Source organism: Pezoporus wallicus, unplaced genomic scaffold, assembly GCF_028554395.1.
Source record: "Pezoporus wallicus isolate ANWC-B61680 ecotype Strahan unplaced genomic scaffold, APGP_CSIRO_Pwel_v1 contig_3952, whole genome shotgun sequence".
Lineage (NCBI taxonomy): Eukaryota > Metazoa > Chordata > Aves > Psittaciformes > Psittacidae > Pezoporus > Pezoporus wallicus.
The window spans coordinates 8,647,020-8,665,890 of NW_026635034.1; the positions used below are offsets into that span (position 1 = coordinate 8,647,020).

Here is an 18,871-nt window from a genome sequence, read left to right on the forward strand (position 1 = left end):
GGCCACGAGGATGATCAGGGGGCTGGAGCACCTCCCGTATGAAGATAGGCTGAGAAAGTTGGGGCTGTTCAGCCTGGAGAAGAGAAGGCTGCGTGGAGACCTCATAGCAGCCTTGCAGTATCTGAAGGGGGGCTATAGGGATGCTGGGGAGGGACTCTTCATTAGGGACTGTAGTGATAGGACAAGGGGTAACGGGTTAAAACTTAAACAGGGGAAGTTTAGATTGGATATAAGGAGGAAATTCTTTACTGTTAAGGTGGTGAGGCACTGGAATGGGTTGCCCAGGAAAGTTGTGAATGCTCCATCCCTGGCAGTGTTCAAGGCCAGGTTGGACAGAGCCTTGGGCAACATGGTCTAGTGGGAAGGTGTCCATGGCAGGGGATTGGAACTGGATGATCTTAAGGTCCTTTCCAACCCAAGCCATTCTATGGTTCTATGATAAATCCCTCTTCAAGGAAGGAATTATTTTTTTTTCCACTGTCTGAAACTTGTGTTACATGGGAAACACAAGATTGGGCAGAATTCAGTTTGTTCCTAAGGGACTGGTGAGATTAGAGCAAGAAGTAGATTTTGTCATGCTTCTTCGGGCAGAAAGAGCACTGAATCCAGCAGAGCCTTAGAACAGGACTGAGAAACGCAATGTTAGGTCTTTATGAAAAAGAAGGGCTTACCTCCCTAAAAAGCAGTGATAGGAAGCTAAGCATTATTTCCCTTCAGGCAACTGCTAGACTATCTGAGGAAACTCCACAGGGTGTTCACTCTTTGAATACCATATCAAAATCCGGGAGAGATAAGATGGGTCTAAATTCATCTTCGGCAACTTTCTTGGTAAGCCTCAAGAAGCTGCCTATACTTAGAATGGCTCCAGAAGGAAAAGTAGCTCTGTTTCTTCCGCATGTACTACAGACACTAAAAAACCATGCTTGAGATTACGAAACGGCAAAATTGACCAAATTACAAGTTTTGGTGGAATGATTTTTTTGTTCCCATGCACAGTCTTTTAGCAGAATTTTCTATTACTCTGTTACCATTAACCAGATCTAAAAGCAGCAGCGGTTTTGCTGGTATCTGAAACAGCAAGATGATAACAGCATGTGGGCTGTGCTACATTTCTTTCTCTTAATATCAGGCAGGGCCTGATTCAGTTCATGTGGAGTCTCTCTAGAGACTGTTGTTACTGCTGTATTCAGAGGTAACAATTCTGCATTGTGCTGGATCCAGCTGATGCTTTCAGCACAGGTGTAGGTATCAGCACATATAACCTCAGTACATGTGTACTCAGAGATTTCTCAGAATTGGCACCTCAGGAGGGATGTCACATTCTGCTTATCTGTGCTTATCATTGATACTTGTCCTTTCAGGGTTTTCTTTAGGTAACATGGAGGTAGTGATTTTTTTCAAGTTTCCTCTGTAGATTCAGTCCTCACTCCATATAGCTGTAGTTATCATATGATGAGGATACATATATGTATATTAACAGGAAACAACCCATTGCTGTTACTCACATACCTCAGAATAATGAAGCAGACCTCCTAAGAGCTGCCTTCACTGTTTCAGTACTTGTCCAGCATCTCTTCCATTTCTGCTTTCCTGAAATAAAGAGTTGTACTTAGAGTGAGCTTCTGCACCATGGGTGGTTACAGCAACTGCTGTCAAACTGTTATTAGAGACTCCCTGATGACAGAGAAAGGGTTCCTGTTATCAGGATACTCCTCCTGACATGATATGTTTTGCAATATATATACACACCATGAACAAGATAGAAGTGCAAAACCAGATTATTTCATTAGCATTTATTCTCTAAAGGAGCTTTGACTGTAAGATGTTATTTATGCTGTTTGGGTCAGTTACATCCCTGTGAAAGTATTGATGATATGCTTAGAACTTTAGTTTAAACCCATAAAAAGGACATTATCATTTATAGTCTAGTTTCTCCTCCTTCTTTTCCAGTATGACCTCAGGATTTTTTTCTTTCCTTAGTCATTGGCAGCAAGACACTAATTCTCAGCAGATACTATTCATGCAGATCTTAAACCAAGGGGGAACAGAACTGATCGGCAAATCCACCTTCCTGGGTTTTGTATCCTTTCACAGGAAATAAAAACTTTTGCTCCTATGGTAAGACTCAGCATACATTTTCATTCGGCTGTACTAAGGTTTTCATGGCTTAAAAACTATTCCTTGTAGTAAAGAAAATTCTGGATAAATAGTGGTCATTCTTCATGACTGGATTAAGGAGAATGAATACGGAGAATACAGCAGGTGTCCTACTTCATGTGGGATGGACAGATAAATAATCTGTGTCCTTTTTTCCCCATGGGGATGGAATCCATCGCATATTCCATTCTTAGTGTTTTGTGCATCTGCATTGAGTGCTTGACCCAACAGTGCAGATGAGCAGGGCAGAGCAGATCAACCTGAGGACATATTAAAGTCTAAATCAGGCTTCATCTTAAAGGAAAGCAGGGTTATAGATCACATCTGAGACATGAAGCAATGTGTGCTTTCTCCCTACCAATAAATCTCCAATCAAATGCACAAAAACTGGTAAGCGGTGGAGAGCATGATGAAACCCAGCTGCACTGACCAGTGTTAATTTTTCCTTTGCTCAGGAGTTTTCCATTCAGAATCAGGGCTGGCCATCTCCCCAGCAGCTAATCCTTCTCTAGAGGCAGGAGAAAAAAATCACCAGGGAAACAGTAAAGAATTGTTTAAAACAATAAGTAAACGAAGACTCCTCTAGTTTTGTTGTCCTTTTGGGGGAGCTACAATAAACAGGCATAAGCAGAGCCTGTTTTTAAGTATTCATGTCTTTTGCCTTTCCAGTTTCAGCTTTGCTGCTAAGAAATACTTTTCTAACATTTGCAGACTTAAAACAAGACATCGTTTTCGCCCTGGATTAACAGTATTGACACAATCAGTTTAGATTTTTCTTGTAAATGTGCTCAGAGCACCAGTGTTTGTGCATGGGCAGCTATTCCAGCATAGCACACACCTCATCTGTTCTCTGTTGAAGAATGGGGGAAAACCCTAAACTACAAGGAAAAGGAATTTACTTACTTGCTTGCTTGTCAGCCAGGGTAAGCAATGATATATATATATTTCAACTTGTAACACCATTGGTTCATCTATAACTATACCACCGAACTAACTCATTGAAGATGGATCCTACAGTATCATTTCTGATGGTTATAAACAAACAGCAAACTGGTTTTGTTTCAGCAAGGCCAGAGTGGGATTGTCTGTTAGAAGTCTCTAAAGAAATCTTTATAATTCTAGTGGGAAAAAAACAAATAAATGCTTCAGATGAGTTAAAAGAAACCAGAGCAGGCACCATTCAGCCACTGATGTTATCAGCAGCTCTTACTCAGAAAGGAAGGATGCCCCCAGGTCTTTTATGAACTTGCACAAGCAAAATTCCCATCTGGTGATGGGCCAGTATTGTAAAGCTACACCACAGAGCATCAGATAATTTGAGCTGGGGGAAACAAAACTGTCTGCTTCAAATGGCAGTGAAATTCACACTGCAGTGTTTGTGCGGGTGGAGCAAGGACCTGTTTGCTGAAAACTACTATGCTAAGTTTAAAACCTGGGTCTGAAAAGCTGATGGTTCCTCCATCCGGCAGGCAGGCACAGAGCAGGGGTAATGCATGGCCACCTGCTGAGGCACTGTGCACTGGGGCAGAAGGACGCAGGGCAAAGAGAGCAAGGGATGCTCTGCAGCCAGGAGGGTCGCTGGTGTGGCAAGTGGTGAATTAACTGGGAGCATTTCCTTTACTGCAAAAGACTTCACAAGTTGCAGTAACAAGATTTTTTGTAGTCTTCCTCTCCCTCCAGAATATTCTCAGACTAGGAATTCATATTTTGGACTGCGCTTAGCAATACATCAGGTATTTTTAATCTAGGCTTTGCATTATGGAGGGGACAAAAACTGTTGTGAGCACACGTGCATAGGTAGCACCCACGTACCTTGTAAGTAACGATGCAACGATGCTTTAACACAGCAAGTATTATAAGTAGGCATGAGATTTTTTTCTTTTCATTGACTCCCCCAATGCACGTAAGCAAAGAATAAAAACGAGACAACAGTCTATGCATAAGGTTAATTAAACGTTCTTAAGAGTTTTAAATGTTTTGATCAGTCTAGAGTGCCTGTTCCTGGCTTGGAAAAGATAACTGCTGCCACACTTCTTGCCACTGTTGCCTGCTTCGTCTTTCCCTCATTTGATTCTCTTCTCTGGTTTAAAAACAGAGTTCGGAAGCATGGCTGGTGCTAATTGGAAAAATTAACAGCTGCTCTGGTATTTTATTTGGGGACATATGTTTTTTCAGATGTACATCATCTCTGCAATTGATTTATTCCCCTTCCATGCATCACCTTTTTAAAACCTACTGGTCAAGCAACCAAATACCAACATACCAAAACAATATAGCACATGGTGTTTATAAAACCCAAAACCACCAAACAAGATATACAAATGCCATGAACTTAAATCAGTTCCAAAGTTAAACAGCCTGCCTTTCCCCTTCACCCCCAAATTCCCTTGGCTTCTTCCCATTTACATACACACACTGTTCAGTGTTACCCCTACCCATCCAACACTTACACTGTGTCGGTGTACTCAACACATTTCAAGCACAGAAGGCTAAACAGGACGGTCATGCGATTTTTGGTTTTGAAAACAAGACAAAAACACATGACAAGAGTGAATTTCAGTGTTGCTTCCAGTCACTCCCCTCTGTGGGACAAGGTGGGCTATTTTGGGTGTATCTGAACAGCACGCTGGAGGCTGGTGAGCAGAGCCATATGCTCGGCAGAGATAGATACTGGTGTAGTTCTGCAGGGATGCAGTGCTGGAGCTGCCAACCCACATCCTCTCCCCCTGGATGTAACAGAGCTCAGACCTGTGCAGCTGGGAGCCCGCTTGGTCAGCAGCAGCTTGACACCTTCTGCAGTTACAGCCTATTGTGAAAGTTTATTCACCTTGACCTGCTTTAACAGAAATACTTTTCCCCCCATTTTTAAGCCTCCTATTAAGCTATAGAGAAATGCCAACTTGGAGCTTCAGAGCATCTTCAGACCAGCTCCCCTTGGGTCTCTATTGCTTGCTTTCTCACAGAATTTTGTACATCCCTAGAGCATAGATGTGGTTATTTTTCATGTCACTCAATATATTAGAGTTAAAAATAGAGCTACTCTATGTAAAGGGCAAGGACGTTGAAAGAATAGTGTACTGCAACAACAGGCAACTTTAAGGCACAAAAATAAACCCTCAATTTTCTCCCTGATGGGGATGAGAAATGAGAGGTGGGGGAGAGAGAGATCCGTGAACCCGTACCCAATCGCCTGTTTCTTAGCTGCACTTCATCTGTTTAAAGCACACATATTACACAGAGGTTGTTTAATATTTAGGGCTGATACTGCCAGGCCTTGCTTTACTAACAGCATATTATTATGTTCCTACTGGGAACAAGTGGCTCTTGCATGCTAAAGAGACTTATGTGGAAGGAATAGAAAGCATTTGGGCTACAGAAGCACAGGGAAATCTGCACCTCCTGTTAACCAGGAGTGATAATATGGCAATTGCCAAGCATCAAGCCCAAAAAAGCACAGATGCTTCTACAGCCCTCATCTTTCCCTCACCCTATGAGAGAGGGTATGCAAGAAAACACAGAAAAGCCTACGCAGCCTGATCAGGAATCCAAGCAATTCATGAACATGGACTCAAGCCCCCCAAGATCTGTTGCAACTGTCATATTGGTCAAATAAACATCAGAAAAAGGGAATAGCTGCTCCTGGCCACCAAATCCCCCGTCTACAGCAGGAAAACATAGCCAGAGGTTGAACCAGGAGATGTGCTTCTGCCGGTAATCACTGTGCACAGAAATAGCCAGTGGAAAGCACCTACCATACAGACATACACTGCCTGCCCTGGCTCTGATTTCTGTGTGTGTCGTCTGAGGCAGGTGGTGATGCATTTGTTTTAGAGGGGCAAGAGGAGAGACCAAATTGTTACTGCATTTTTGGATCAAGAGAGATGGTATGTACTGAAATCCTAAAGCCGCAGCAGCTTAAAGCAATTCTAGCTGCTGGCTTCCAGGATGCATAGCTGTATTCCCCATGCTTAGATAACACAGGCTGGATTGTCTATGATTCAGTGCTTGCAAGTTTGTTTTTTGTTTTCCTCTTCAAGTCTTTGTTCAAAACAGAATTTACTGGTTTAGAAACCAATCATAAAGTAAAACTGCAGGCAGGTTTTACAGATCATCTACAAAGAGAAGTCGCTACAATAATTGCATCTGGATAAAACCAGAATAGCTGCAAGAACTTGAAGGGTTTCTCATGGCTTCTAAGAGTCACGGTAGCAAATAACACTTTGGCAAGAAGTCCTTTCTCTTCTAGATAATTGTTACTTTTGTGTGGAAGAATGTGATGGCAGAGTCCTCTTAAAGAAGCCTGTGAGGCTTTTTACCTTAACAAGATAATTGGTTTATCATTCATTATATGCCTGTGGCTTCCCCAGAGACTTTGTCCCATCTAAGCAATAAACGGTTCCTTAGCACATATCAAAGAACTCATTACTGTCCTGTTGTGAAAATTACATGGCCAGACATTAAAACAAGCATAATTTTCCTATAGAGATAATAATCATTTGTCTAATTAGGTATTTTTGCTATGTAGTCACCATGATACCTTATTCTTAAATGAAGCGTTTTTAAAAGGAAAGTCTAAGAAATGCAGTAATTGTGGAGAAGACAAAGGAGTTTAAACACAAACTGTTTCGGAGACTGAAGTTACACTTTTCAACAGTTACTGTCCAGGATTTGCTAAATAGCATATATTAAGGGGCTGGGGAGAAGTCACAGTTTGAAGACCAAAAAGTCCTCACCTATTGCCACCAGAGCACTGTCCCAGGATCCTGCTGTAGCATTTTGGATATATCAGCATGCCTCTCTGCTCTAGACTTCTTTTGATCAAAGTTAGCATTTAAAGAAAAACCCACAATATAATCACAAATACCTATTTCAATATAGAGCAACAGGATCAGTGGGTCAATGCAATAGGGTAGTAACCAATCCTCCCGCATTCCCAGTCCTTAAAGATCAGCCCAGGCAATGCCTTGGTCTGTTATGTCTCAATCTGTTGCACATTCCTCCCTTGTCAAACCTTTGCCATCAGGGTGCAAGCTTTGTCTTGCGGTGTCAGGCAGAGTTAAATCAGCAGCTTCTGGGGTAGGGGTGTTCAGTCTTCTCAGTGGAGCTTGCACTTGCTATCACCGTAATGAGCTGACACTGAGAGACTTTGAACCGCTTTATGAAATACAGTGTTCAGTTTAAAACCTCTTTTGGTTGCACAGGAAAGCTTCAACAACCCAAACACCCCAGTATTTCGCTATTACTCCTGGCAGACAGACTTACTTAATTCTATAACACCTGGGCACTTTCAGATAAGAGCAAAGCCTTCTTCATACTTGGTGTGTCCCCCACGTGTGCTGTTTAAGCAAGCTCTGCATTGTTTACACTCGCCACCAGCTGCCAGAAGCTAACCAGATCTTTGCTGCCTTGGCAAAGCTTCCCTGCATGCTACAAAATGGGAGGTGCAAAGCTTAAACTGAACACCTGTAAGCCACTCTCCAAAGATGCCATTCCCTGTGCTGCAGCTGGGTTTAGGTTTGGTTCTGATATACGCCATCAGGATAAAATTAGGATCTTAAGTCACTGCTTTTGGAGAGGCAACTTTCCTGCTTGCATGTGCCAAGCTCATACTTGGCAGGCCAGACCCAAGGGCTGGGTTGTTAGCAAAGTAGTTGCTGCCTGGTACCAGGACACATCACATGGAGATGATCCTCACTGAGCCTTTTTGTCAGGGAGTGGTTTCCTCTCTCACATGCTGGATGTGAGTTTCCAGGATGTGACCAAGTGTATTAGTGTCAGATAGCAGCCATAAAAAACATGGCACAATGTCAGCTGTGCCATATAACCAAGGGAGCTTTTGTGAAGGTTCCACACCACGGGCCAGTTTCAGCCACAGGACAGCACTGTCCCCCAGACACCACTTGCCAGCTGCTGTGTTTAGGCAGGGTAGAAGAGTACAACAATGTAGTTCAATCCCCAGCCAGCTACTGGGGGTAGCAGGAGAACATCTTAGCCAAACCCTCTCTTGGCAACTCCAGCAGAGCCGATGGAAACTGCAGCTGAGACCCTCTCCCCCTTGGTATCATCTCAGGAGGCATTACCAGGACAACGACAATAGTTTCGAGGCTTGTTCTGCATTGTGCCTCTTCTCTTTACACAAGGGGCTCCCCAGCCTACCACCACCTCTGCCAGGTACTGAAAGGCCCACTCAAGTATGTAGCAACAAGAATTGTTAATAAAGTAAATGCTAAATAAAACCCAGCTGCTGAAATAAGAGTATCACTACAAATCTCCAGTTGCTAGATTCCCAGACAGTCCTTTTTTGCAGCATGATTGCTGCTCATATAAAGCACTGAAGGGAAAAATGGTCTTTTCCCTTTTTCCATTCAGTCATGTTCCCTCTGTACAGGGATATTGCTGCCATTTCCAGCATGCACAAGTTTTGCCTTCAGACACTTGGATACCAGTACATTCTCCCAGGATCATATAATTACCACTCTGTAATCTCCTGTTCCACTATGGAGATGAGCAACCCTTTTATGTTCATAGTAACAATATAAAAGTGTTAAGAGTTTGAGCACCGAGCCCCTGGTGCTTACACATGTTTACATTGGCCTCACAGAAAGCTGATATATTCCATCTGGTCAATTGGATTTCTTGGCTTAAAGTTACTGGAAACACTGAATGTTTCTTCTGCAGTGATCCTGTAGCTGTCCAAGAGCAACACACACACTTAGAGCTAACACCCTGGCCATCATACTAAATGCTATGGAAGAAGTGCCTTTAGTGTGCTTTTTTTCTTGCCTGCTTTTAGAGCTATTTTGAAATCCTGAGTTCTGTGGTTTACTTTTCTAGTCAGTCTTATGGCATGTAAGGGATTCTTAAAGGATAAATGAAACACAGGTTTGCAGCTCATGACTTCTATTTTGCCCAAGTGTTGCAAATGAAACAACTAGATCTTTTTGCTCTTTGCTTTTCAACACTCTCATTTCCAACTCTGCGCTAGGTTTTTCTTTTCCTTACAGCTTTACATATCAGCTTAATAAAGCTCCTTGCTCTTATTTTCCTCAAACGCTATTTATGCTTTCTTAACTACTGATGTCAAGAAAAAGAGACATCACAGATCACTCCAGGTTATAATGGAACAAACTGCCGGCCTTCTAAATTACCAGCAGCAACACTGGAATAACCGTGCAGATATCCACTGCTCATTTAGCTCTCTGCAAGAGCTTTATCATGCAGCTGCCTCCTTCCTTCTCCTTGGCTGTCCAGACTCTCCAGGCTCAGGAGCAGGTAGGCACCGGGTTAAAACACAAACTGGGTCACACAAATCACTAAAACAGCACATTCCTACACCAGTGTTCACAACCCAGCTACCCCATACTGTGGCAGACTTCTTCAAGTGCGCCTGTCCCCTGGCTTAGTCCATCTCCCACAGTCTTGAGCAACTGCTAGCAGCTGGAGGGATGCCTGCATTTCCAAAGGCACTGCTGACTCCTTAAAGCCTGTCTTTTGCTGCAGAGGCTGTTCTGAGCTTGAAAATTGAGGATTCAGGAGTATTAAAAGTATGTCAGCCTGACATCATCTTTACTTTCTGGTGTATTTCTCACTTGTTAAGATTCATCCCTTTGCCTACTTACAGCACAACAGGAGCACAGGTGCAGGGACCTTTTCACATTCCCATCACCTCCCATTCTTGCCAGGCTGCAGACTCCCACTGCAGTTCTGCATCCTCTTCATGTCTTTAGCTCAGTCCTTTAACTTACCACAGCTCAACTCACCTGTCAAGCGAAACCCCTGTCCAATACACTGCTTGGCAAGAGGTTGAAAGCAGCCCATCAGCAGCTGCTGGGAGCTGGGGTTGTACTCGCAGCACGTGGGAGGTCAGACACAGCTCCAAGTGTGATTCACTTTAGAGCAGGTGAAGTCAGTGGTTGAGGTAATTGATTAATTAGTGCAAGCTGCAGCAGGCACTACGGAAACAGCTCCCGTGTCAGACGTAGCTCCACAGAACCAGAGGGATAGCCTTGCATCCTTCCCCATCCAAGCAAGCCTGCTAATACAATTAAAACTGCACTAGACAGACTCCACAGAGACACTTCAGATTAAGTCCTGCGCTCCCCATTTTCACCTGTGAAGCAGCACTCCCTCCAGAGCTCACTTCAAGACGTCTTTCAGCCCTTTGCCAGCAGAGAAAATACCCTGGCTGCAAAACTTTATTAAGGCTTTGACTAAGAAGCGGCAAACTGGGAGGGAAATGGATTCATATCAGGGGTTTGTTTCTGTGTCTGCATAATTGCTTCCAGAAAACGTCGACCAGGCTCTCTCCTGGGCATAGTGGGAGCATGTTCTGGTTCACTGGTTCTGCCATGTGTTTTGTACAGAGTGGCTGAATGGATATTTACATGAAAATAGTATTGCTGAGCATTTAGTTCTAACCATTTTGTACTGGGTACAGCCATCTGGAACCAAAACGCTTCAAGAATATTACAGATGCCCTTGCATTTTTGTCTCAAAAACTTTTAAAATACAAAACTTCTACATCCACCCTCCAGAGTTGCCAAACTTTTTCCACACTTCTGTTATTAGGCAACTCTGTTATTAAGCAATCCTGTTATTAAGTTTAGTGGATGAGAGACATCTTTGTCATGCTCAGCACCGTGTGCCAGAAGCGGGGCTGTCACTGGCGGGGAGCGGTGTAGCATCCTGACCACAGGACTGCCCAAGCACGGGGAGCCTCTCCCTTTGGTCCCTCATGAAGCTGGGTCTGTGCCATTCCCTCTTCAGGCACCACAGCTGTGGAAATACAGGTCTGAAGAGCTGCACTTTCTGGAAGATGGAAGATTGCTGTGGGACCAATCCCATCATGGGGGCCTTTTTTATTAGCTTTTATCATACACAACTCTCCGGATGACAGAGAGGGAAAGAACAGATCTGAAGGCAGAACTGGTCCTTACTTCAGTAACAAGATGTCAGACTTTCTATAATGGAAGCTAATCATTACCCAGCAAAGCAGTACACTCAGAGGTTGGTTTCTCATTTTTAGCTTTGGTGTAATGTTCCTGGAAGCTAATGGCATCTATAATGTTGTTGCTGATTTGTTTTGCTGTATGAAAGCAAGCAGAAAATAGAATTGCTGTATGTAGGAGGCAAAGATGGTTTTTTTGTGTAATGAGCAACGTGCTGCAGTAAGAAAAGTGCCACAGTAAACCTGCAGTCCCCATGAAAGCCTGGATTTAATCACGGGGCTAGCTACTTGTGATCTTGGAAAGGCAAAGCGTCACCGTGGTGTCTGAACACGACGTGATTTTGGGGGCAGGGATCCAAACAGTCCCTCTCACGCCTTCCAGCATACCCTGTTGTAAAGCTGTGCATGCCCCGAATACAAGCAAAGCTGAGCACAGCCCTTTGCAAACAGCCCCTACGCCATTGTCTGGGCTGCCCAAGGGGGCTGATGGCTGCGATCTACCTCCTCCTCACTGCATGCACATCGCCTGACCCCACCAGCAGGCACTCGGGCAGCTGGAGACCGGGGGCTGAGGCTCTGCGGAGCACTGATCCCAGAGTCCAGGTTGGCCGCTTGCTCATGCAGCTGGGATGCACCAGTGCTCCTCCTCCCGGAGCTTTCAGCGGTTTCTTGATGTGGCGGAGGCACTGTGGCAGCAGGCTGCAGGCTCTGGATTAACATACAGCACCATCCATACATACATCCATGGATTAACATACAGCACCATACATACATACATCCATGGATTAACATACAGCACCATCCATACATACATCCATGGATTAACATACAGCACCATCCATACATACATCCATGGATTAACATACAGCACCATCCATACATACATCCATGGATTAACATACAGCACCATACATACATACATCCATGGATTAACATACAGCACCATACATACATACATCCATGGATTAACATACAGCACCATCCATACATACATCCATGGATTAACATACAGCACCATCCATACATACATCCATGGATTAACATACAGCACCATACATACATACATCCATGGATTAACATACAGCACCATACATACATACATCCATGGATTAACATACAGCACCATCCATACATACATCCATGGATTAACATACAGCACCATCCTGTGCTACAGGGGCTGTGTCCCCACCAAGCACTGCCCTTCTCCATTGGCACCTTGTTCTCTTGGGACAGTCGACTGGGAGAAGTGCATGGCAGTCGTGGTGGTGAAACTAATTACCAGCTATCACAGATTATACCCTAGAGCAGCACAAATCATGGAAGGAGGCAGGGGAAAGGAGTGCACAAAGTAGTTGGATCTACCTGGTTTCTGAGGGCTCTGAGTACCCATGCCTGGCACAGCTGAGCTGTAGAGCTGCCATGGTGAGACAGGCTGGAGAGAAAAGAGCACAGAGTGGTGAAGGGGGCCACAGGAAGGATAGGAGCCAGGAAACAGGTCCTGGTTTGAGCAGAGGAGAGCAAGAGGATACGAGAGGAGGGGATGGATATAGCATTAAGGCCTGGTAAAGGAAAGGATAGAGGGACGGGGAATACAGCTTCTAGAAAAATGCTTAGCAGCGCCAATGAAGTAACAGAGTATTTTATTTCACTTCTAGAAAGGTGAGAAGGAGCTGAGCCTCATGATGTTAAATAGCAGATACCACTCTTGGGATTTGCCATGGAAAAATGCTCCAGCCTTAACATTCAGTTAAACTCCTCCTGATGCTCTCTAGCTGCGCTGCCCATTTCATAGCTTGTGCACCTTTCACTGGGAACTGTGTTACTGTCATTTAAGGTACCAAACCCAGGGGTGTCATGGGGGAAGAAACCCACCTTTCAAGGATCATGCTCTGTTCAGTTTCATGGATGACAGCCAAGACTTTGAATACAGGAACATACCTCAGAACTACTTATTTGGGGCCAAACAAACCTCACTTCTGCTAAGTTTACTAGAAGCTTTGATGTGCTCATATAGCATCAAATGTCTCTCAGAAAGCACATAGATGGGAGGGCAGCTGCATGCCTGTGTGTGTGAGAACGTGCTGGTGGTTGTGCTGGTCCTGGCTCCCACACAGATGTGCTGGCACACCAGAGATGCAAGAGGGGACGTGGTGCTTTGCCAGCCAGAGCTTTCTGTGCTCCGCCACCACTGCTTTGGCTCCAGCTGCAGAATTGCCATGGCTCGGCAGAACTCTCCCTGCAGCGGAGCCAGGCACAGCAGGAGCCATCAGGTCTGTGACCTGGTGGCAGTGACACACAAGTGTCATGAACATTAGAAAACTCAATATTCTAACTGCAGTTATTTGCAGGTTTTGATCAAAACAGATACTGAACAACTGCATGCACTTGATTAATAGCAAACACTACAGGAGCAGATGCTAATATTAATCTTCCATTTTACTGTATCAAATGCATATAATTATTCATCACTGATACTATTTATATACCCACGTACTGCTAAGTGAAAGAATGCTTTCATCCTGGTTTTATCGTTTCTAGATTAAATCACAGTTTTTTCCATTTCCTCGTCGGCAGCTCAGCCCCACAATTTTCTCTCCAAATGACAGACAATTCTTTTAAGCACATTGAATTATTTTTTCCAGGTGGTGGTTCATTTGCAATTAAATGTTACTCTTTCATGCTGCGCAGTAGTACAGCTGTAGCACACAAAGAAAGATGACTTTAATATTCCAGCTAACTCGAAAAACAGGATTTAAACAGAAGACTTGAAATTCAGAGGGTTACTTATTCAAAGTGAGCACAGGCACCCAGCGCCCCTTTATCCTTATGAGAGGATGTAGGGAGCATGGGGAGGAAGGAGAGGGTGAACCCGTGGCAGCTTGAGCGAGGCTGCAGAGCAGACTGAGCCATGACAGATGTGACAGACGACAGCTGCGCACCGGGCTGACAGCGATCCCATGCTGAAGGCTGGAAAGGGGCCCCAGAGCTCACCCAACCAGCTTCAACCCACCCAGCCTCCAAAATCAAATCAGCATGGGAAACTGTGATTGTCACTGTTATCCATAACCTGTTGGTGGTTACCTCCATCGGTTACCTCCATTCCTCTTGCACCAGCCAAGGCCCTGGTCTCCCGGTGAGCAGAGTGAGGTCTGCAGCTGGCAGGTAGAGACAGGCATCACCTCTGCATGAGCAAACACTGAGAGGAGGTGTGAGGGAAAGGCGAGGAAGGTATCTGGTACCAAAGAGGCCTCTCTGCTGGCACTCAGCACCCGCCTCATCAGCTGTAAGCCCAAGTACATACTCACCAGCATTCGGCTACAGCGACAAAATGCCCTTTGATCCAACAGAGACTTCAGTACCCTAGTATTAAACTGGATGATTATTTCATACAAAAGCTTTCTGTTTCATCTACTTTCTCCATACAGGGTCAGTTAAAAACCAACATTCATGTGAAAACCAGAGGAAGGTTGAATTAACCTCTAGCAATAATTATAGAAGCTCATTAGATACAGTCCAGCAGGAGTAGCCACATGCTCGCTCAGGTGCTGAGTGAAACTTGCACAGATGAGTAAAAGATAAAAAATCCAAGATATTTATTTGATAAATGTAGAGCAAATACTCGGGTGCTTTCATGTGGTGGGACTGCATGCGCTGAGGTACCAACACGTCACAAAAATCACATCCTGTAACTTTGCAAACCTGTAACAATCAGGAAAGGCATCGCTACTAGTGATTAAAGCAAAATAAATCGTAGAATCGGCGAGGTTAGAAAAGACCTGTAAGATTATCAAGTCCATCACTAAACCATGTGCCAAATCCACGCTGATGAATTGAATCTGTCTTGCTAGTCCTTAGCTGAGATGCTGCTTAGTCTAACGGTGGAACAACAGTGCCTCCCAATGACAAAAGTATAACTCTTTCAGGGGCATGTATTTATTTGTCACTATCTCATTTTGCTTGTCTCCGATAGCTTATGTATTATTTTGACCGCAGCATCTCAAGGGATCTCTCTGCCAAGAAAGCTTTAATATTGAACTTCAAAATTAAAAGCCTAGCAAAGACCCAGCACAAGATATCCCCTGCCAGAATATTCTGTTCTTAAATTGTAAGCGAAAAACCTCAGTGACAGCAAAACCTGAAACATGGGTGTCCGAGACCCCAAGGATACCTGGAAATAGTGCTGGAAGCGTTCTGTTACTGCAGCGATGACTATATGTAATGATCAGTGTTACACATAACGTTTCAGTTAAGCACATAGATACTAATTTCTTAAGTGCTTGTGAAAATTATTCACCAAATAAAATTAACCTTTCTCCTCTCCTATTCTGAAACAGGTCCTGATTATTTCAGTTCCAAGAATCTCGCACTGCAAGCCCAGAAAAAGATCCTGAGTAAAATGGCAACCAAAACCATGGCTAACATGCTCATCGATGACACAAGCAGTGAAATCTTTGATGAGCTGTACAAAGTAACAAAGGAACATACGAGAAACAAAAAGGAAGCCCATAAAATTATGAAAGACCTGATTAAAGTGGCAATAAAAATTGGGATCCTGTATCGAAATAATCAGTTCAACCAAGAAGAGCTGGAAATCGTAGACAAGTTCAGGAAGAAGCTGAACCAAACTGCGATGACAATTGTCAGTTTCTATGAGGTAGAGTACACTTTTGACAGAAATGTTCTTGCAGAACTTCTGAATGAATGTAAAGACCTTGTGCATGAACTGGTAGATCGACACCTGACACCAAGATCCCACGGGCGCATCAACCACGTCTTCAACCACTTTGCAGATGTGGAGTTTCTAACTGCCCTGTACAGTCTTGATGGGGATTGTCGGCCGTACCTCAAAAAGATCTGTGATGGCATCAACAAACTACTTGATGAGAAGATCCTTTGAAACTACGCTCCAAACCAAGAAGCCAACCAAAAACTTCTCTCTAGAACTGGCCACCCTTCATGAGCCACCGTGAGCAAGCGAGCTTCCTTCCCACAGGCCTCTTAGTACAGTCTCCAACAAGGGCCAGAAAGTGCTCACCAGGCTCATGATGAACTTCAATCAGAAAGTTATCAATTTTAATGTTTTGTTCCAATAACTTGGTCTTTTCCAAGAAGCAGAGCGAACAAGGCTGCTGATATTGTTGAGAAAGAGATTGCTACACACCATGATCTTACTACCTTTGTGTACAAGGCTGAACATGGGAAAAGAAAGTAAACTCCAGTGCATGGCTATGTAAAACTACACAGGTGAAGGCTAAAGAGCAACGCATGGAATTTACCCCCAGGCCCTTGGTGCATATGTTTTTATCTCCATGAAAAAGCTTGGACAGAAAGTAGGGCTGTAATGGATTAAACTCACTCCTTTCAAAAGGATCAGGAATCAATATGAGAAGCCATCTCTGATTTTGCATGGTATTTAAGAAGTCTGATAGGAGAACAACAAATAATACAAACTGAGTAGAAGTGGGAGAAAATTTAAAGAATTGCTCGATGAAGCCATGTTTTCATTAGAGAGTTTTGGTTCATACCTGCTAACAGGAGGAAGGTTTCATTTTAAATTGGAAAAGCAGCTCAACAGTTCGAGCTCAGAGGCAATCCGAAAACTAGATAAAGCAGTACAGCAGTTTCCCCCCTCTCAGGGCTTGTGTATCTGGTAACATCAGGCAAGTTTAGGCCAAAGGTTGTGCTGCTCTTTGTGCTCTTACTGTTTTGGCTGACAGGACAAAACATTCTTTGCAAGGATTTTGAAATTGCACTTGTGAAGAGGAACGCGACAAAGACACCAGTGGAGTGACACCAGTGGAGTGACACCAGTGGAGTGACACCAATGGAGCGACGTTTACATTCCCTATCCTCAAAACATTCAACCTAGATAAAACGCTCAGTTTAACACGTCCACGACATTAATTTGTGCCTACAGTAAACTAGGTGTGATAAAGGAAGCCCCACTCATGCTTGCAGTGCCATCCGAGGGTTGTACCTCTGCAGGAGCCTGAAGAGAACAGTCTTAGCCACTCCATGGAGCTTCATGAACAATTTCTTTTCTTCAGAATGTTGTCAGTGACTTGTTTTTTTCCCTTTTTTTTTTAATGAAATAGTCCAATGTCTTCAATCTGGAAACATTTTGCAAAGAAATATTTGTTTCTGTCCAGTTTTGTTAGGATTAGGGGAGAACGGGAGTAGAGCAGATAGACAAGCATAGCACTTATAGGATCCTGGAGCTGGTAAGGTGCTGACGCTAAAGGAAGTGTGTTCAGAAATCTATCCTTGCCCTCTACATGTTATCCTCCAGCCTCACTTCCATCTACTGCCATTTATTCTTCTTCTGTCTTTCCTCACCATAACTGTATTTTATCTCTTACAACAACAGTTCTGACTATCACACCTTTATACAGAGAATACACATACCCAGATCATATTCACTTGGATTGTGCAACATGGATTTTTATCTGTTCCCAGGAGAAATCATTTGGAGCACAGTAAAAATGGCAGCACAAGATATTAGCAGAGCAGCTTGTAGCGATGTAAATTTTCCCCTCATTTTTCCTTTAACCATAAAAACTAAAATTAGTGTCAATGAAGGTGGACGACTCCTTTGCAACACAGCACGGTGACAAAACACCAACATCTGGAGTTGCAAGCTCAGTCATTTGCAGAGCCATACGTACATGCACCATTAGCTACGTTTTCTCCAAGCATGTACCTGTCAGTCGATGCTTTTGAACAGTATTTATTGGATCCAACACTCCTGTCTCAGTGCCCATTTCAGATTTTGTGTGCTCGTTTCACTTGTGGCAAACAAATTTAAGATCTTTTGTTTTTTAAAGCCAGAAGAAAGGATTATTTAACATTCAAGATGTCCAAAGAAAAGGGATCTCTGTGACTTTGTTTGTGTGTTGCAAGTATCAATATTCAGATTCTGGTATTTTAGACACACCAGCTGAACATCTGTGTTTTATTTATAAATCTGAGTAGCCTTAAGGAAAGAGATGTTTTCAAGTATTTCTCATACTTGCATATCCTGTATCTCCATTGTTTACTTTTGTATTTGTAGCTTGGTATGTAATAACATTGCTAAAATATGGGCAATGTTCAGGTCACCCTAAGTATATGATGTATTATCATATTTGTGGATTAAAAATGCGTGATTACTGCCGTTTTTGATTCCTTCTGATTTATTTATTCTATCATCCAATGTAAACTGAAATTAAGCAATAAGAGAAGGGAATTTGGGTAAACTCAGTTGTCACCTTCTGCAACCTGCATGCTCTTTGATGACCAGATTTTTGTGAAGGTAGGAGTTCGGTAGATGGGTAGTTTTAAGGGTTTAAAAGAAAACTGGAAAGCCGCATTTCTGTGCTATCACACAGATGCAAGACAAACATGCATCAGCAGCAAATGAATGCTGTTTGCCAAAGTTCTCAAGCACTTGAGCTAACAAATGACATTGACTCAATGCTTTTAGCAGCGCAGTTCAGTCACCAGGGTTCAGCCTAGGAAATGCACCAGCAGCCTGTGTCAGGGCCAGAGCAGATGGAAAATGCTACCAAGCCCCTTCCTACAAGTTTTCCATGACGTATGTAGCTCAGTTTAGCTAATGTGATTTAAGTTAGGCAGAAGACACATCCCTGAAAGATTTCAGATCCCTGCCCTAAACACAGAGATGCTAGAACCTACTAGAATACTTTAACAACGGCAAGCATATATTCTTCTATCCTTACTCCCAAAAAAGGCAAAGTGTTTTGGCTGAAAGAGCTCAGGATTTGCAAA

General features: G+C 43.5%; 1 protein-coding gene across 1 annotated transcript in view; it reads left to right on the forward strand.

Annotated features, from left to right (window-relative positions):
• Positions 1–16,687, forward strand: part of TNFAIP8L3 (TNF alpha induced protein 8 like 3) — a 46,442-nt gene extending 29,755 nt beyond the window's left edge. The window contains exon 2 of the mRNA XM_057397416.1: positions 15,439–16,687. Within this exon, the coding sequence (XP_057253399.1) occupies positions 15,439–16,001 (563 nt within the window). The 3' untranslated portion in view covers positions 16,002–16,687. The remainder of the gene's footprint in view (positions 1–15,438) is intronic.
• The last annotated feature ends 2,184 nt before the right edge of the window (positions 16,688–18,871 follow it).